The 17,970-nt window shown below is 50.1% G+C and overlaps 1 protein-coding gene across 1 annotated transcript in view; it reads right to left on the bottom strand.

The window, feature by feature from the left end:
- AP2A1 (adaptor related protein complex 2 subunit alpha 1) overlaps nucleotides 1-13,275 on the bottom strand; it is a 36,228-nt gene extending 22,953 nt beyond the window's left edge. Inside the window, exons 1-3 of the mRNA XM_081215889.1 lie at nucleotides 13,048-13,275; nucleotides 488-556; nucleotides 215-357 (exon numbers count right to left, since the gene is read on the bottom strand). Of these exons, the coding sequence (XP_081072015.1) occupies nucleotides 215-357; nucleotides 488-556; nucleotides 13,048-13,114 (279 nt within the window). The 5' untranslated portion in view covers nucleotides 13,115-13,275. The remainder of the gene's footprint in view (nucleotides 1-214; nucleotides 358-487; nucleotides 557-13,047) is intronic.
- Between the last annotated feature and the right edge of the window lie 4,695 nt (nucleotides 13,276-17,970).

The following is a 17,970-nucleotide window of genomic DNA, read 5'->3' as shown; positions in this document are numbered from 1 at the left end:
GTTGGGGAGGGAGGTGGGGGGCTTGGAGCCTTGTGGTTAACTGGCCCTAGACCCCAACCCTCAACGCTGGAGTCTGCACTTCCGGTCCCTCCTCCCTCAGACGCAGGATCCAGGCCCCGGCCACTCCCCCCTCAGACCCAGGATCCAGGCCCCCAGACCCTCCCCGCTCAGACCCAGGAGTCCAGGCCCCCGGCCCCTCCCCGCTCAGACTCACTATCTGCTTCTCCGTGTACTTGTTGGAGCTCAGCAGGTTCACGGCCTCCATGTGCCCAAAGTCGATGTCGTGGCCAAGCAGGAAAATGAAGAGCAGTTTACACACATACTTTTTCTTGCTGTAGCCGTCCAAGGCTTTGTCACCTGGGGCCAGAGGAAGGAAGAAAGGGGAGGCAAAAATGAGGAAGGATCATACCTACAAGTCCCAGGTATCCCAGCCCCAGCGCACAGCCCGCTCGTCCCACAGACCCAGGAGCCTGGGCCCCCAGCATACCCTTGAACTTGGAGCGGATGTTGGCCAGTTCCTTGTTGATTCTCTTAATCTCCGCCTCCTTGCTCTTACCTGGAAGGAAGAAGGCAGGACAGGTCAGGAGGGTCCCAGAGAGTTGAGCCACCTGCCCTCACTTTCCTGGGCAAGGTCCTTCCGGCTGGAAGGTCAGACTCTCCCCACCCTGGGGCTCCAGGCCCAGGGGGCTTAGGCAAGGCCTGGGCCCTGTCTCTAGCTGGGAGCTTCCAGGAGGTGGGAACCTCGGCTCTTTGGTCCCTACCACCCAGAGGAGAAGCCCAGCACACACTCTGGGGCGCTCCCTGCCTCCCTCCCTCTTCCAGCTCCTGTCCCACCCATGGCTCCGGTTACCACTGCACCAGCCCCCAGCTGAAATATGCCCCTGGCAGGAAATATGTAATGAATGAATGAATGCAGAGATCGGCTGCCTTCGAACTGGCCCCCTGGACCCTCACCCTGACCACACCCCCAGAGCTCAGTGTCTCCTGAAAACTGCTCGGCCCGCACCTTCCCAATTCCAGCCAGTTGCCAGGCATTGGGTCCTGAGCTCCCGGCTCCCCACCTCCGCCCGCCCAGCCAGATCACTGTGGCAGCCTCCTTTCTGGCATCCCTGCTTCCCACTGGGGGGATTCCACCCCGTGGCTACCAAGCCCTCTGGCCCTGCCCTGGCCACCCCACCAGTGTCACCCCTCACCATCTTGCTGTGTGTCCCCACCTCGCAGGCCTCCGTCAGTTCCAGGGACAATTCACACTCCTTCCCACCTCCACGGCCTTTGCACATGCTGTGCCCTCCACCTGCCCATCTATCCAGTTATCTTCTCATCACTTGGGTCTCAGCTCTTGTCACCTCCTCCAAGACGCCTTTCTTGACCAATTCTCTATTTATTTATTATTGTTATTTTTTGGCCGTGCCACACAGCTTGTGCGATCTTAGTTCCCCAACCAGATATCGAACCAGGGGCCCTGGCAGTGCAAGTGCGGAGTCCTAACCACTGGACTGCCACAAAATTCCCTCTTGGCCAGTTCTTTAAAGTCAGTGCCTTCTTCTTCTGTTTCCATCATTTAAAAAAAATGTCCTGGGACTTCCCTGGTGGTCCAGCGGTTAAGACTCCGGGCTCCCGGGCTTCCCTGGTGGCACAGTGGTTAAGAATCCGCCTGACAATGCAGGGGACATGGGTTCGATCCCTGGTCTGGGAAGATCCCACATGCCGCGGAGCAACTAAGCCTGTGTGCCACAACTACTGAGCCTGCACCCTAGAGCCTGCAAGCCACAACTACTGAGCCCAAGTGCCCACAGCCCGTTCTCCACAACAAGAGAGGCCACTGCCATGAGAAGTCCCCGCTCACCGCAACTAGAGAAAGCCCACGCACAGAAACAAAGACCCCAATGCAGCCAAAAATAAAATAAAATAAATTTCTAAAAAATAAATTAAAAAAAGAAAAGAAAAAAAAGACTCCGTGCTCCCAGTGCAGGGCGCCCGGGTTTGATCCCTGGTAAAGGAACTAGACCCTGCATGCCACAACTAAAGACCCAGTGCAGCCAAATAAATAAATATTTTGAAAAAAAAGTCTTCCCTGGCTCATTTCACACCATGTAACTATTTTATTTATCTTTACTGTCAAACCTCGGCTCCCCCTTCAGATTATAAGCATCACAGGGGAGCTTCTAGAACGGTGCCCAGCATATAGCAGGTGCTTAATAAATGTCTGGTCATCTGAATGGTGGAGCCTGCTCTGACCCATGGCTGTGTCATCCACATGTGGCCAGCCAACTGGGAGGTTCAAATGAATGAGTGAATGAAGGAGAAAGTGAGGGTATGTGCTCTCTTTCTCTTTAGATTTCCTGCCTCACCACCTATTCCCAACTTCCGGGAAGTTCCCATAAGCCTCACTTCAGCTATCACCTCCTCCAGGAAGCCCCCTTTGATTAGTACCTCCTGATCAGTTCCAAATAGACACTAGAGCTGCCGTGTCCATTATGGCAGCCATCAGCCAGGTGGCTCTCAAGCACCTAAAACGTGGCTGTTCCCAACTGAGATGGGCAGTAAGTGGCAAAGACACACAGGGTTTGGAAGGTTGAGTGTGGAAAAAAAAAAAGAAATGTAGGGACTTCCCTGGTGGCACAGTGGTTAAGACTTTGTGCTCCCAATGCAGGGGGCCAGGGTTCAATCCCTGGTCAGGGAACTAGATCCCACATGCATGCCACAACTATGGAGCCTGCCTGCCGCAAGTAAGACCCGGCACAACCAAATTAATTAATTTCAAAAGAGAAATGTAAACTATCTCATTAAAAAGTTAAAAATATAATTAATTAGTTGTTTAAAAATTTTTAAATCAAAAAAATTTTTAAATATTGAATACATGTTGAAATGAGAATATTTAGTTGCCCGCATGCCGCAACTAAAAAGATCCCACGTGACACAACTAAGATTTGGGGCAGCCAAAATAAAATAAATAAATAAATATTAAAAAAAGAATATTGGGGGTGTATCAGATTATACAAACATACTATTAAAATTAATTTGGCCCATTCCGTTCTACTTTCTACTAACAAAAAAGTGGTTCCTGAAGAAGTTAAAAACCACACATGTGGCTTGCACTCTGGGTAGCGCTGCTCTTGGGCCTTTCCTGGGCTCCCACACTGCCCGGGTCACCTCCCTCAACGCTGCTGTGCGTGTCTGGGTCTGCTGCTGTCCCCAGACCACACCAGAGCCCCGAGGGTAGGGCCAGCGTCTGCCACTTTTCTGGGTAGTGACTCCACGTTCCACAGGTTTACTGAGTGCCTGAGCTCAGGAAAGGCATGAAGTTGTGTAAAAAAAAAAGGGTCTGAAGAGGTACAGAGTGACCCACTCCCAGGCCTCAGGGAGGGTGGGAGGTCTCTGGGACCCAGGCGATGAAGGGCCAGTACCTCAGCGATGAGGCTGAATTGGCCTGTGTGGCCCAGAGGCCATCTGATGCTTCATTTATTAATTACACGTTTCCTAAGCCCAGTGGGCCAGGCCTGAGTGGGGCAACGCTGGGCACCCAGGACCCACGCAGATCTGGCACTTTTGATCCTCCCCCAGGGACTCCTGGCTTGGTGGGGCGCAGGCAGCTGGGTCCCGTCCCCACACCTGAGCGAGATGGGCGCAAATGGAGGTCACCCAGACACCCCCGGGGGCCTTGCTGGTGGCTGCCAAGAATAGGGGACATTTGAGGAGGGCCGTGAAAGATGAGGAGGGTTCAGGAGCAGTTCACCAGCGAGAACGAAGCCAGAACCATGTCACACTGCTGAGGCGTGCCCAGCGGAGGGTGGCCAGGCGGTCGGGTCAGCGCCTCCCTCTGGGGGCGGGGCAGGGCAGGGGCAGTGACCAGCACGGCAGCCCCTCAAAACTGGTGCGCATGTTCCGTTCTCCTCCTAACCTGAGGATGACCACACAATTGGTCTAATCAGTTGCCCTAAAGCTATTCTGTAGGGACGAGAAAAAAAACACCAAACCGCTTTTATAGATGGACCATATAGCACACAGTGGCTGCCTAACTTTTACCACAGACAGACGGATATCTGCATGGCAATTAAATTACTGAGCCTAGAGCCCTCTCTGGCCTTCGTTTACCTCTATTAAAAGCTTTACGAAGCAGGCAAAACTAACCTATGGTGTTGGATGACTGAGTAGTGGGGAAGGGGGGTGCCAGGGAGCTAGGATGTTGTTTTTGCCCCTGGGGGCCAGTTACGCAGCTGTGTTCAGTTGGGAAAAATTCATCAAAATTCATCACTTCTGATCTGTGAGCTTTTCTTTATAGATACACTATATATGTATATGTGAATATACAAGTTAATATATTTGTATACAAATATATATGAATATATTTTTATAGTGAAGTATATCAATGATGTAGAAGAGAATATAAAACAGATATGGACAATGTAAAGAATATGCAGGCATTCCCTGGTGGTTCAGTGGTTAGGACTCGGCACTTTGGCTCTGGTTCAATCCCTGGTGACAGAACTAAGATCCTGCAAGCCGGGGGGTGTGGCCAAAAAAAAAAAAAAATTCAAAGATAACATAAGCACATGACAGAGAATACGGAAAAGAAAAATAATGGCCATAGTTCATAAATTTTGGCTAATCTGAAGTGTTCTTCAATACACCTCTTTATAGCTAAATGATAACACTATGTAATTTGTTTTTAGAATAAAGTCCTGGAAATAAAGTTCTTAGAGCAACGAGTATGCCCATTTTCAAATTTTTCTGATATATGAAGGCAAATGGCTCTCCCATAATGAACCAGTTTATATCCCACCATCATGGTATGAGAATCCGTTTCCTAATAAAAGAACTTATGATAGTCGGCTGAGTGAATTATCCAGTAATTTATTTAATTATTATGCTATAGTTGGACATTTCACTCACTTAATAAAAAAAATTATTAGTGCCTGCTATGTATAAAAATTAAAAATAAATTTTTAGGGCTTCTCTGGTGGTGCAGTGGTTAAGAATCCGCCTGCCAGTGCAGGGGACACAGGGTTCGAGTCCTGGTCTTGGAAGAGCCCACATGCTGTGAAGCAATGAAGCCAGCGTACCACAACTACTGAGCCTGCGCTCTAGAGCCCGCGAGCCACAACTACTTAAGCCCGCGCACCTAAAGCCTGTGCTCCGCAACAAGAGAAGCCACTGCAAGGAGAAGCCCGCGCACCGCAAAGGAGAGTAGCCCCCCGCTCGCCACAACTAGAGAAAGCCCGCGCGCAGCAACAAAGACCCAACGCAGCCATAAATAAATAAATAAATAAAATTTAAAGTAAGGACTATTCAAAGAATATATGTTTGTGTGTGTATATGTTTTCTCCTTAGTGTTTCAATTGTTCACGTCTATTTGATATTGTCTTCTGCACCACCAATATACTTTGCTACAAAAAAGAATTCACAGAAAGAACAAAGCATCAGGTCTCCAAAAGAGAATGTGGCCCTAAAGGAAATGCATCCCAGCAGAGCACATAACCTCTGCAAATATCTAGAGCCTGGGTGCCCAGAGACAGCACCTGGGTGCTGCTGAGGGTAACGCATGGGAGAAAGGGGCTGAAGGCGGCTGTGACAGAACTGGGCTCGTGGAAGAAACTTCCCATCACTCGGCCAGCCTGCGACAGGGGGATGAGCTCCCCGTCACAGGAGGCATTCAAGCATTTCAGGATGTTTTAAAGAGATTCCTTTATCTTCAAACATTCCCTGGGCCAAGCTCAGGGATGAGTCACACCTGCTCTGCCCTGGGGATGCTCCTTGATTGGAGAGGCTGACAGGGACAATGGGGAAAACTTTCACAGAGGCAAACACAGTGGGGGCTGGGAGGCTGGAATCAGATGCGGGAAGGAAGGCTTCCTGGTAGCCAGTTCCTGGGACTTTTTTTTTTTTTTTTGGCCAGCTCCTGGGATTCTTTTTGTTTTTTGTTTTTCCTTTTTGGCCACGCTGCAGCATGTGGGATCTTAGTTCCCCAACAACGATAGAACCCATGCCCGCTGCAGTGGAAGCATGGAGCCCTAACCACTGGACCGCCAGGGAATTCCCCGCTCCTGGGATTTCAGGCTCAAAAGACGAGGCTGAAATGGACCAAGCAGAAATAAGGGGAGGTGTGCTCTGGGCATGAGGACCAGCTTGTGCAAAGGCCTGGGGGCTAGCACAGCAGGCGGGGACAGACGGTGCAATCTCTTGGCTTTTCTGAGGGTGCTGGGGAGCCATGGGAGGGCAGGGGCTCCCATTCTGCCTGCAGCTGTTGCTGTGAGGGCCGTGCAGGTGGAAAAGAGGCCACCCCCTTGCTACAGGCCAGGGCAGGTTACTGTTGACCGCTCCAGAAGGACCTTGGGGCTTCTGGGTAGGGGAAATAAGCCTCCCTAAGCATTTAACCTGGGGCATCGGGGTGGGGCTGTCACTGCCACAAAAGGCATCCTAACAAACCTGGACTACCATGAAGGGACTGACATGCTTTTATGGCTGTAACCCAGGCACTGGCTGGCACCTCACTGCAAGACCCTTCATTGCCTTCCAGACAACTACTGTTTACAATACAAAGCAACAAAAGTTTCTCTCTACTAGGATGTGCTCCAATGTCTCCCACACAAGTCCCAACAGCCCTGAGTCCTCAAAGAGGGTTCTGGGAGATGATGCTTGTTGACTCTGGACCCCTATAAAGTTCAGAACATGTTGGCCCAAGTGGTCCACCACCAGAGCCACTGGCCACATATGGCCACTGGACATTTGAAAATTGGCTGGTGCTACTGAGGGACTGAATTCCTAATTTTATTTAATTCTAATAAGTTAAACATTAAAAACCAATCCTCCACTCAGTCACTGGAAAAGTATGTTTGGAACGACTTGGACCCTTTGTGAATCTTCTTTTTTAACCATAAGTTTTATGAACTCTTAAGACAGAGAAAATATTTCCAAAGAAACTGTAGCCTCCGAGTTGAGAAAGGAACATAAACTGTCTTGTTAATCATTGAAAAAATATCGATTACACATTCAGATAATATTTGGGGCATACTGGGGTAAAGGAAATAAATCATATTAAAGTTAATTTCCCTGGTTTTACTTTTTTAATGTGACTACGGAAAATTTAAATGTACATATGTGGATGGACCTAGAGATTATCATATTAAGTGAAGTAACAAATATCATATGAGAAAGACAAATATCATACGGTATCACTTATCTGTGGAATCTAAAAAAAAGATACAAATAAACTGACTTACAAAACAGAAATACACTCACGGACACAGAAAATAAACTTATGGTTACCAAAGGGGAAACTGCAGGGGTGGGGGGGAGGGGGGGAGATAAATTTGGAGTTTGAGATTAACATACACACACTACTATACATAAAAGAGATAAACAACAAGGATCTACTGTATAGCACAGGGAACTATACTCAATATCTTGTAATAACCTCGAATGGAAAAGAACCTGAAAAAGGATATATATACATACGTATATGTATTCAATATATATATGTATAACTGAATCACTTTGCTGTATACTTGAAACTAACATAACACGGTAAATTAACTAGACCTCAATTTTTAAAAAAATGTACGTATGTGGATCGCCGCATGACAACCCTGGGTTAGATGTTATCAAGACTGTCAACATCTCTGAGAGAAAACATTCTCCTTGAGCAACCAAGTCACACCCTGTCATTTCCCTACTTGAACGTAGCTGCAAAGACCTCCCTGAGCTGCCGCCTAACATATTAAGGGGGCACATGCTGCTCTGTAAGCCCTCGGCTTCTGGCTGGGAATGCCAGCTCCCCAAGGACAGGGGTGGGTGGCTGTGTTCCGTGTAGCATCCTGACACAGGGTCCAGAGCAGTCCTGACACAGGGGAGATGCTGAATGCGATTGTGGACCGAGGTCACTAGATGACACACAGGTAGAAAGGGATGGGGCTCAGGCCTGGATCTATCTGTTGCCAGCATCTGGATGCCACTCATAACCTAAAGCCAGTTCCTTTAAGTGCCCTGGGCGGGGCGTGGGGGGAGGGGCGCTGTCCCCAACGGCACACTGATGTTGGAGCACCACCAAAGTGGGACTCATTCCTTCTGCTCTCTCCACAGCGGCCAGAGGGATTCTGTGAAAACATGAGTCAAATCCTGTCCCTTCTCTGCACTGAATCTCTCCCTGGCTTCCATCTGGCTCAGTGTAAAAACAAGTCGTCACTGGATCCACTAGTTCCCTCTCTGACCACGACTCCCACCCTCTCCCCGCATTCCTCCTATACCTGAAGCACAGTCCTGCCTCAGGGCCTTTGCACAGGCTGCCTGTGCTGCCAAAAATGTCTTATCCCAGATTCTGCAGGCCAATTCACCCACCAAATTTTTCTTTGCTCCAATGTCACCTGCTCAGTGAGAGATGCTCCGAGCAGCATATATAAAAGCGCCATCCCTACACCCCTACACCCCTTCCCTGCTTTATTTCCTCCCAACACTCACTGCTACCTGTCTGAACACCTGAACACTATGTATTTTCCTGTATATTGGTCCATCTCCCCCCTAGAATGTGAGCACCATTGGGAGGGGACTTTTGCTCACCGTTTTAGTCTCATCACCTAGAAAGTGTCTGGCACTCAATCAGTGCTCAGTAAAGACTGATGTGTTCATTCATTCATTCATTCAATCAGCAAACACCTCCCAAGGACTCTTGTGGGCCAGGCCCTGCAGAAGGTGGAAGTGGGGACCCAGGGAGGGATCAGACCAGGGCCTGTGCTCCAGGGGCTGGGGGAGATGCCACAAACAGAATGGGTCACAGTTTGGAGTGGGATGTGCCCTCATGGAGAGCTCTGGGCACTGTGGCAGCCTAGCAACCCCCCTCCCATTCATTCACTCACACTGTCCTTGGGCTTGTGCAGAGCTGGGCCCTAGAAAGGAGGCAACCCCAGCTCCTGCCTTAGGGAGCTCCCAGTCAGATAAGTGTCTGGGAGGCTGACTCCCCTCCAGATAGGATAGGACTACGCCCTCAGGCTGGGCCCAGCCTCACCTCTCCCTTTCTTATCTGCAGAATTTGCCCTTCCTGGCTCTCCTTCTCAAAGCCTGCCTTTCATCTCCTTCTAGTTCCTTCCCCCTGAATTCCACTATGCCCTTCAGATCCTCCAGCAGGATGGCTCCACACTCCCCGCCGTCCTCCACCTGCTCAGCTCTGAGCACGGCCTCATCCATGTCCCTCATCCCTTCTTTTGCCCTCACTCCAGCTTGAAACCCTCTCCGGTGCTCTCAGGACAAACACCAACCTGGCCTCTGCCCACCTCCCCAATGTCAGATCCCATCCCTCTCTGCACCAGCCACATAGGCCTTAGCACAGAGTCTCGACGGGGCCTCAGGACCTTTGCACTTGCTGTTCCTCTGCCTTCACAGCTCTCCTCCCCTTCCCTTGGCCTGGCTAACCCCTCCCCATTGTCTGGGCAACGCAAGCAGACAGAGCCCCCGTTCTCTCATCATCGTGGCCCTCCCCCTCACTGGACTTAGGACAGCTACAATTTTTTTCCACTTAAAAAAAAACTTGATGCAAACAAGAAAGGAGCCAGGATATGGCTTTTAAACAAGCAGATCTAATTTTGAAAGTAAATTTCAGGTTATTTTCTGGGGGGCGACAAAATATACCTCCCTGAATGCCTTGTAATATATTTAGATTTGATTTTAGGTTTCTTCCTCAATTTAGGTAAAGAAAATAAAATTAATATATCATCTAACAGTGGCATATATGAAGTAGATAAACAACCAGGATTTGCACAGGAAACTATATTCAACAACCTGTAATAAACCATGATGGAAAAGAATATGAGAAAAAAAAAATATATATATGTATAACGGAATCACTTTGCTGTACACCTGAAATTAACACAATATTGTAAATCAACTATACTTCAATTAAAAAAAAATTGAGATACAATTCACATAGCACACAGCTCACCATTTGATAGTGTGATTCTGTGGTCTTTAGCAGATCCACAGTGCTGTTCAGCTATCACCACCATCTAATTCTAGAACATTCTCATTACCCCCCCAAAGAAACCCTGTTCTCATTAGCAGTCATTCCACATTCCACCACCCCCTAGCCCTAGGCAACCACTCAACTACTTTCTGTTTCTCTGGATTTGCCTATTCTGGACATCTCATAGAAATGGTATCCTACAATATGTAGCCTTTTGTGTCTGTCTTCTTTCACTTAAAATGATGTTTTCGAGCTTCATCCATGTTGTAGCCTCTACGGTGCTTCATTCCTTTTTAATGGCTGAATACTATTCCATCGTGTGGGCGTCCACATTGTGTTTCTCCATCCATCCGCTGGCAGACATTTGGGTTTGTTTCCGCTCTTTGGCTATCTATCATGAATGATGCTGTATGAACATCCGTATACAAGTGCTTGGGAGATGGACAGCTGCGATTTTTATGCAGCACCCGTCTCCCTCAGGGGCTGGGAGTTTCATGGGGGTACAGACAAGTCTGTCCTATTTACCACTGTTTCCCCAGTGCCCATGATAAGGCTTGAAACATACCAGACATTCAACCTACACTTGATGAGAAAACCAAGGACAAGGGGAAGCCCTGATTCTCCAGCCCTGGTTCATTTGGCTAAACTACTTCCACTGCCCCCAAGTCGGAGCCTCCCCTCCGTCCTCTGGCTTCCCTCTGGGGTCCTGCAGTGACATCCACTTGTTTTCTCTTTCCTGCCCTGCTCCCATCATCCAATCCATTTGCAGATCCTTCAAAATCTATCTCCAACCAAACACTTCTCATCGTTTCCTTCTCACCCCAGTCGAACCAACACCGTCTCTCACTGGGATGCCTGCAACGGCCCTCTAATTCCTTCCCCGTTTCTGTTCGTACCTCCTTGGGTCTGTTCTCTTCCCAGCAGCCAGAGGAACTATTTTAATACATCTATCAGCTCCTGTCCCTTCTGTGCTCAAAACCTTCCCGCTGCTCTTGCTTCACTCACAGAAAGGCCAAAGTGCTCCTAGTGGCCCACAAAGCCCTGTCTCCTCTCTGTCCTTATCTCCCACCGCTCTCCCTCCCTCCCTCTCTTGGCTCCAGCCACGAAAGCCCCCTCGCATTTATCTGAACCCACACCAAGCATGCTACAACCTCAGGACCTTTGAATGCACCATCCTCCTGCCTGGACCCTTCTTTCCTCCAAAATCTGCAGGGCTCGATCCCTCTCAATCCTGGTCCCTCCCCTCCCCCGCTTGCCAGCCTTATTTTTCTTCACAGCACTAGTCATCGTCTGACCCTGCGGTTCTCTGTGTTTACTTGTTAATCTCCCTCCTGGCATGGGTGCTCCCAGGGGCAGGAATTTTTGTTCACTGTTATAGCCCCAGTCCCCGGAAGTGTCTGGCACACTGGCATGATCAAAAAGCTTTTTGTCAAATGAATAAACGAATGAACGAAACTCAGAGGCAAGATGTTCTGATCAATGGGAGTCAGCCGACAAGAAAAGGGAGCCTCCAAGAAGTTGAATGACTTGCCAAGGGTCTCAAGGTAGGTGTCAGAGGCAATGCACACTTGCTGCTAACAGCTGGCCCCCGCAACCCACCAATCCTCAAAGCTCCACCCCTTTCATAAGTCTTAACCTCTCTCCGCCACTTGAGACCCAACAGTTTCCACCCCTCTTGCTCACTGAGCACCTACTACATGCCAGATCCTTCCATACCTACTAAATTCTAAAATCATCACTGGGCACCCAGCAGAGGCCGCTCTTCAGATCCAGCCAAATAACAAGAACAGTAGCCAAGCTATCTAGTGCCTGGAGTGTGTGAAAGGCCTCACTCACATTGGGTATCATAACCCCATCAGGAAGGTGTGATCAGCAGTCCCTCCTGACAGATGAGGAAACTGAGAGGCGACATCTCTCATTCAAGGTCACACGGCTAGGGGGTGAGAGCGCTCAGACTCAAACCCAAGTCTGGCTGACCCCAAAGCCCGTGCGGACACAGCCTGTGAAGCTTTTGGCAGCTCCGAACACCAACACCCGCTCGCAGGAGCTGGGAGCTGACTTGGCACCAGGCCTCCCACAGTCACGACCATTCTTCCTGCTGGTGATGGCTGTCCCCATGTTGATGTGGTCAGATGGGAGAGTGCTCCAGATTCAGGGCTGTCCTGCTCCCTGACCCATGACCCTTCTCTGGGGCCAGGCTTCCCCCACCCCCCAGCTTTCCAGATCTCTTCCCCACAAATCCCTAAGGCACCCTGGCCCCTTCTTTGAGATCTGGGCTCTCCCCATTCTGGCACATCCCCCAAGACACCGCGTTATAATGTCCTCTCCTTTGCAGGGCCCCCAGCTCCCTATTTCAGGTTCTCCCAAGACTCTCCACCTGCAGCGCCTCTCCTCTGTGCTCCCCTCAGTACCCCCTCTAGCCCCTTCTCCACTGCCCTCCATGTCTCCTAAGCAATCCTCCATCCTGGAGCCCCTCTATCCCTCACCAGGGGCCCGCTACAGTCCCCTACCTTCCCGTCTCTCCTCCCCAAACCCCTGGGACTTTCTATCATTCTCAAGTCCTCTCTATGAACTAGCTGGGAGCCGCGGTGACCTACCTAGCCCCTTCCCCTCTATGACACCCCCTCACCGAGGCCCTCAAGCCCAGTCCCTTTAGGCTTCCTGTGTTTCACGTCCTCCCAGTCCTCTCTGGCCTCCTCCCACTTTATCTCTCCACAGGGTACCCCCACCCACCCACCCATGCACCCTTTCCCCTTTCTAGCTACATCAGGGATTTCTCTAACCCCATCTCTAATACGATCCCCCAGCCTTTCTTCCATTCCCAGGGACAATTCTATGCCCCATCCCCGGGACTTTACTAGACTCCTTTCTATTAAGACCCTCCCGGACGCCTCTAGCCACTACGTGTCGTCACCTCAAGAGGCACACTATGACACCCTAAGCACCCCCATCCTCCCCACCCTAAACTACCCCCTGGGCCTCTCTATCCTCTTACTCTAAGACCGCAATGGATTTCTATCCCCTGGGCCCCTCTGTAACCCCCGAACCCCTCAATCCCACGCTCTCCCTCGCCCGGTGTCCCCCGGCCGCGCTCTCACAGTTCCGGATGTCGGAGATGAACACAGCGAGCCCCCGCATCCCATCGCCCTTGGACACGGCCGGCATGATGGCGGTGGTGTCGGCTCCAGGCCTGGCCGGGCAGGGCGCAGCACAGCGGGGGCTGGCAGGCGGGGACCGGGAGGGAAGGACCCCAGGCAGCGCCGAGGAGCCGAGCCGGCCAAGCGGGGAGGGCGGGCTGGCGGGCGGGCTGGCAGGCAGGCGGGCTGGCAGGCCGCAGCTCCGCCCCCGAACCCTCCCCTCCCCTCCGCCATCCTGAGCTCTCAGCCGCCTATTGGTTTGGATTACTGCCGCTCAGACTCGGGCTCATCCCCACTCCCTCTCTCATTGGTCTCTGGACAAAGGCACGCCGCTGCGATTGGCCCAGAGCCCCGCTATTTCCGATCGGGAGGGGGTGGGGGCGTTGCCCGAGAGACGGGCGGAGTTCGGTTACGTACAGTGGGACCGCCCCCTCCGCTCGGCCGGCTCCGATACTGATTGGATCCGGTCGCCCTGTTAGAAGGGAGGGATTGACGTGAAGGAAGGGGGGGGGGCGGGCTCGAGCAGGCGGGACTTACGTTGATTGAGGCCCATGGGCGGGTATACCGCCCCCGCAGCCGTCGCGGATTCGCCGGACCAGTCCTACTCCCACCCCCGATTGGGCTGTTGTGGGGGCGGGAGGAGGGCGACGATCCGTAGAGAAGGAAGGAGCAGGGGGTTGTCCCTCGGCTGGGCTAGGATAGGTGGAGTGGCGCCTGCAATTCCCTGCTGCAGAGAAGGGGTTGGGAGGGGCTGGAGAGCGTGAGGTATTTGCTGCGCAAGCGTCTTTCTGTTCCCCTTTCTCCCTTTCCTTCACCCCCGACTCCTTAATCTCCTTCCAGGAAGACATCCCTTTCCCCTTCCCCTCCCTTCTCTAGAGGCCAAGATGTTGGGACCTAAACTTGTCCGGAGACCAAGTATCCCAGAGCGGAGGACCCAGTAATTCAAGTCTACTCCCATTAAGCAGAGGTTAAAACTGAGGTCCAGGGCTTCCCTGGTGGCGCAGTGGTTGAGAATCCGCCTGCCGATGCAGGGGACACAGGTTCGGGCCCCGGTCCAGGAAGATCCCACATGCCACGGAGCGGCTGGGCCCGTGAGCTACGACCGCTGAGGCTGCGCGTCCGGAGCCTGTGCTCCGCAACGGGAGAGGCCACAACAGTGAGAGGCCTGCGTACCAAAAAAAAACAAAACAAAACAAAACTGAGGTCCAAAGAGGACCTGAATAACATGCCCAAGGTCACACAGCTCAGAAGTGGTAGAGCCTGGATGTAAACTATATTTTGGCTTTTAACCACTTTTCAATATACAATGGCTTTTTTTTTTCAACCATAACACCATTAGGAGTTACAGATCCAGACCTTTGGGTGACTGGCTTTGGGGAAGGCAAAGCCTCCGGAACTCCAACGCCCAGGGCTAAAGAGAAATTTGGGGCAAAAGGAACGGGAAGAGTCCATTCTGTCACCTCGAGGAACTAAGCACCACCCGCCAGCCTTTTCCAATCTCAGAAGCCTAGTGTTCTTGGAATGAGCCTTGGGGGAGTGTCACGGGTGCTGGGAACATCCACTCCGAATCCTGGGGGTATGGATAACGCCATTAAAAAAATACATATTAGTAGTGGGGTTGGTACTAGTCTTCTTTTCGAGGGATGCGAAGAGAGACATCCAGAGTCTGAAGAACAGGAAAATTCTGTCCCTAAGGAAGAGGGAAAAGCGACCCTCTTCCCAGCTTTAACTGTCCACCTCCCTCTCACCCACCACCTTCAACCCTTCACCCAGAGCCCACCAGGAGCCAGATAGAGTGAACTCTGGGTTTTTGTTGCGGGGTGAAAGATGTCCTGATTCTAAGTCCTGTCATGGGTAGGTGGGGGAACTCAGTCCTCTCCCAACCCCCTCTAGAGCTTATAAATTAGCCAGAAGTTAATTTTTAAGACTGGCTGTAAAGCAAAGGCATTCTGGGCACACATAAGGAGAGAGATTGGGAAGAGCCACCCTAACCTGAAAAACCCTAGGACTGTCCCATCCTGCGTGGGGGGTGGATGTGGCACCACCCACAGGAGCTCATGGACTCATCCCTGCCCGTTTAAAGCAGCACTTTCCAGAATATATACAGTGGGAGCCACAAATACAGTTTTCAGTATACTCCTGCCACGTTAAAAAAAAAAAAGTAAAAAGAAAAGGTGAAATGAATTTTAATAATATATTTCGTTTAACCCCATATACCCAAATATTATCATTTCAACATAGTTGACATTCTTATCTTCCTAAGTCTCTGAAATCTGGTGTTTATACATATAGCACAGCTCAGCTGAGACATGCCATGTCGCAAGCGCTCAGCAGCCACAAGGCCATTATTGGAAAGCAGAAAATTACAGGACCAGATTTGAGTAAGACCATTCTGGGGTTCAGGGGCTGAGGAGGTGACCCATTGCTAAGTTTTAAGACCAGGTCATGAACAAGTTCATGTATGGGGTTCTAGATGAGGCTTAGACAAGTCCTTTTTGGTTTCAAGATGGAGCACTGGGACTTACCTTGTGGCTCAGTGGTTAAGAATCCGCCTGCCAATTCATGGGACACGGGCTCGAGCCCTGGTCCGGGAAGATCCCACATGTCGCAGAACAACTAAGCCCATGCGCCACAGCTACTGAGCCTGCGCTCTAGAACCCACGTGCCACAACTACTGAGCCCGCATGCCACAGCTACTGAAGCCCACGTGTCTAGAGCCTGTGCTCCACAACACGAGAAGCCACCGCAATGAGAAGCCCATGCACCGCAACGAAGAGTAGCCCCCCACTAGAGAAAGCCCGCACACAGCAACGAAAACCCAACACAGCCAAAAAAATTAAAATAAAATAAAATCTTTAAAAAAATAAAAATAAAGACGGAGCATTAAGGGGGAACCCCAGGAGCTCCTCAAATTGCTCAGGGGTTGAACCACAATAGCTTTTAAGATTTTGACCTGAGGGGCCTCCCTGGTGGCGCAGTGGTTGAGAGTCCGCCTGCCGATGCAGGGGATACGGGTTTGTGCCCCGGTCCGGGAGGATCCCATATGCCGCGGAGCGGCTGGGCCCGTGAGCCATGGCCGCTGAGCCTGCGCATCCGGAGCCTGTGCTCCGCAACGGGAGAGGCCACAACAGTGAGAGGCCCGCATACCGCAAAAAAAAAAAAAAAAAAAAAAAGATTTTGACTTGAACAAATTAACTCCTGATTTTCTCCAGAAAAACTGGACTCATCCCCAGTCTTCCCATTTTGGCAGCTGGGCCCGCCATCAATCACCCAGGCACTCTTGCCAGGATGGACCCCCTCCTGTCCTTCACCCCAAACCAAAGCCAGAACACACCCCAAAGCCGGCCACCTCCTCCCATCACCACTGCCTCACCTGGTGCAGGCCACCATCGCCATCAGCTTTTGCCTGGAACCTTGTAGCGACATTCCTGGCCATTCTCCCTGCTTCCATCCTGGCCACTCAGGGTGCTTTTTGCAACATCAGTCAGCTGTGTCCTTCCGCAGTTTAAATGCACCAGACACACCAGCCTCCTCTTGGCCATTAAGACCCTCCAGACTCATTCCTGCCCTCTGCCCACCTCAGCTTTCCCCATGGCTGGCTCATCCTTTAGGTCTCAATGCAATGTCCCCTCTTAGGAGAGAACTTCTGGATTTAGGGATTTAAACTGACCTCTCGGGACTTCCCTGGCGGTCCAGTGATTAAGATTCTGTGCTTGCACCACAAGGGGCATGGGTTCAATCCCTGGTCAGGGAACTAAAATCCCACATGCCGTGCATCGTGGCCAATAAATAAAGAAATAAAAAAATAAAGTGACCTCTCCATGTCGTACTTGAACACATTATCCAGTATTAAAAAAAAAAAGTGTTATAGCAATCCCACTCCTGGGCATATATCCGGGAAAGACGAAACTCTAATTCGAAGATACATGCACCCCAACGTTCATAGCAGCACTATTTACAATAGCCAAGACATGGAAGCAACCTAAATGTCCATCAACAGATGAATGGCTAAGGAAGATGAGGTACATATATACAATGGAATACTGCTCAGCCATGAAAAAGAATGAAATAATGCCATTTGCAGCAACATGGATGGACCTAGAGATTATTACACTAAGTGAAGTAAGTCAGAGAAAGACAAATATCATGTGATATCACTTATATGGGGAATCTAAAAAAATGATACAAAGAACTTATGAAATAGAGATAGACTCACAGACATAGAAAACAAACTTATGGTGACCAAAGGGGAAGGGGGGAGGGACAAATTGGGAATTTGAAATTAACAGGTACACACTACTTTATATAAAATAAACAACAAGGACCTACTGTGTAGCACAGGGAACTATACACTATCTTGTAATAACCTAGAATGGAAAAGAATCTGAAAAAGTATATACACATATACATACATACATACATATATATATATATATATATATATATATAACTGAATTACTTTGCTGTATACCTGAAACATTGTAAATCAACTATACTTCAATTAAAAAAATTTTAAGGGACTTCCCTGGTAGTCCAGTGGTTTAGACTCTGCACTCCCAATGCAGGGGGCTTGGATTCAAACCCTGGTTGTGGAACTAATATCCCACATGCCATGCAGCGCAGCCAAAAAATAAAAACAAAAAAAATATTTTAATGTGTTATAGAAATTTTCAAATATACCCCTGCAAAGCAGAAGGGTATAATGCACCCCCATAAACCCAGCTCCAACAGTTATCAACATATAACCTTTATTCTTTCATTTATGATCCCCTGCATTTGACTTCCCTACCCACAACTGGATTATTTTAAAGCAAGCCCCCCCATGGTATCATTTCATCCCCATCACCCAGTTTCTTCTCCAACACTTCACAATGAAAATTTCTA

Source organism: Mesoplodon bidens, assembly GCF_964165515.1.
Source record: "Mesoplodon bidens genome assembly, chromosome: 18".
NCBI lineage: Eukaryota > Metazoa > Chordata > Mammalia > Artiodactyla > Ziphiidae > Mesoplodon > Mesoplodon bidens.
Note: the sequence above shows the minus strand (reverse complement) of the source record. Positions and strands in the feature narration are given on the sequence as shown.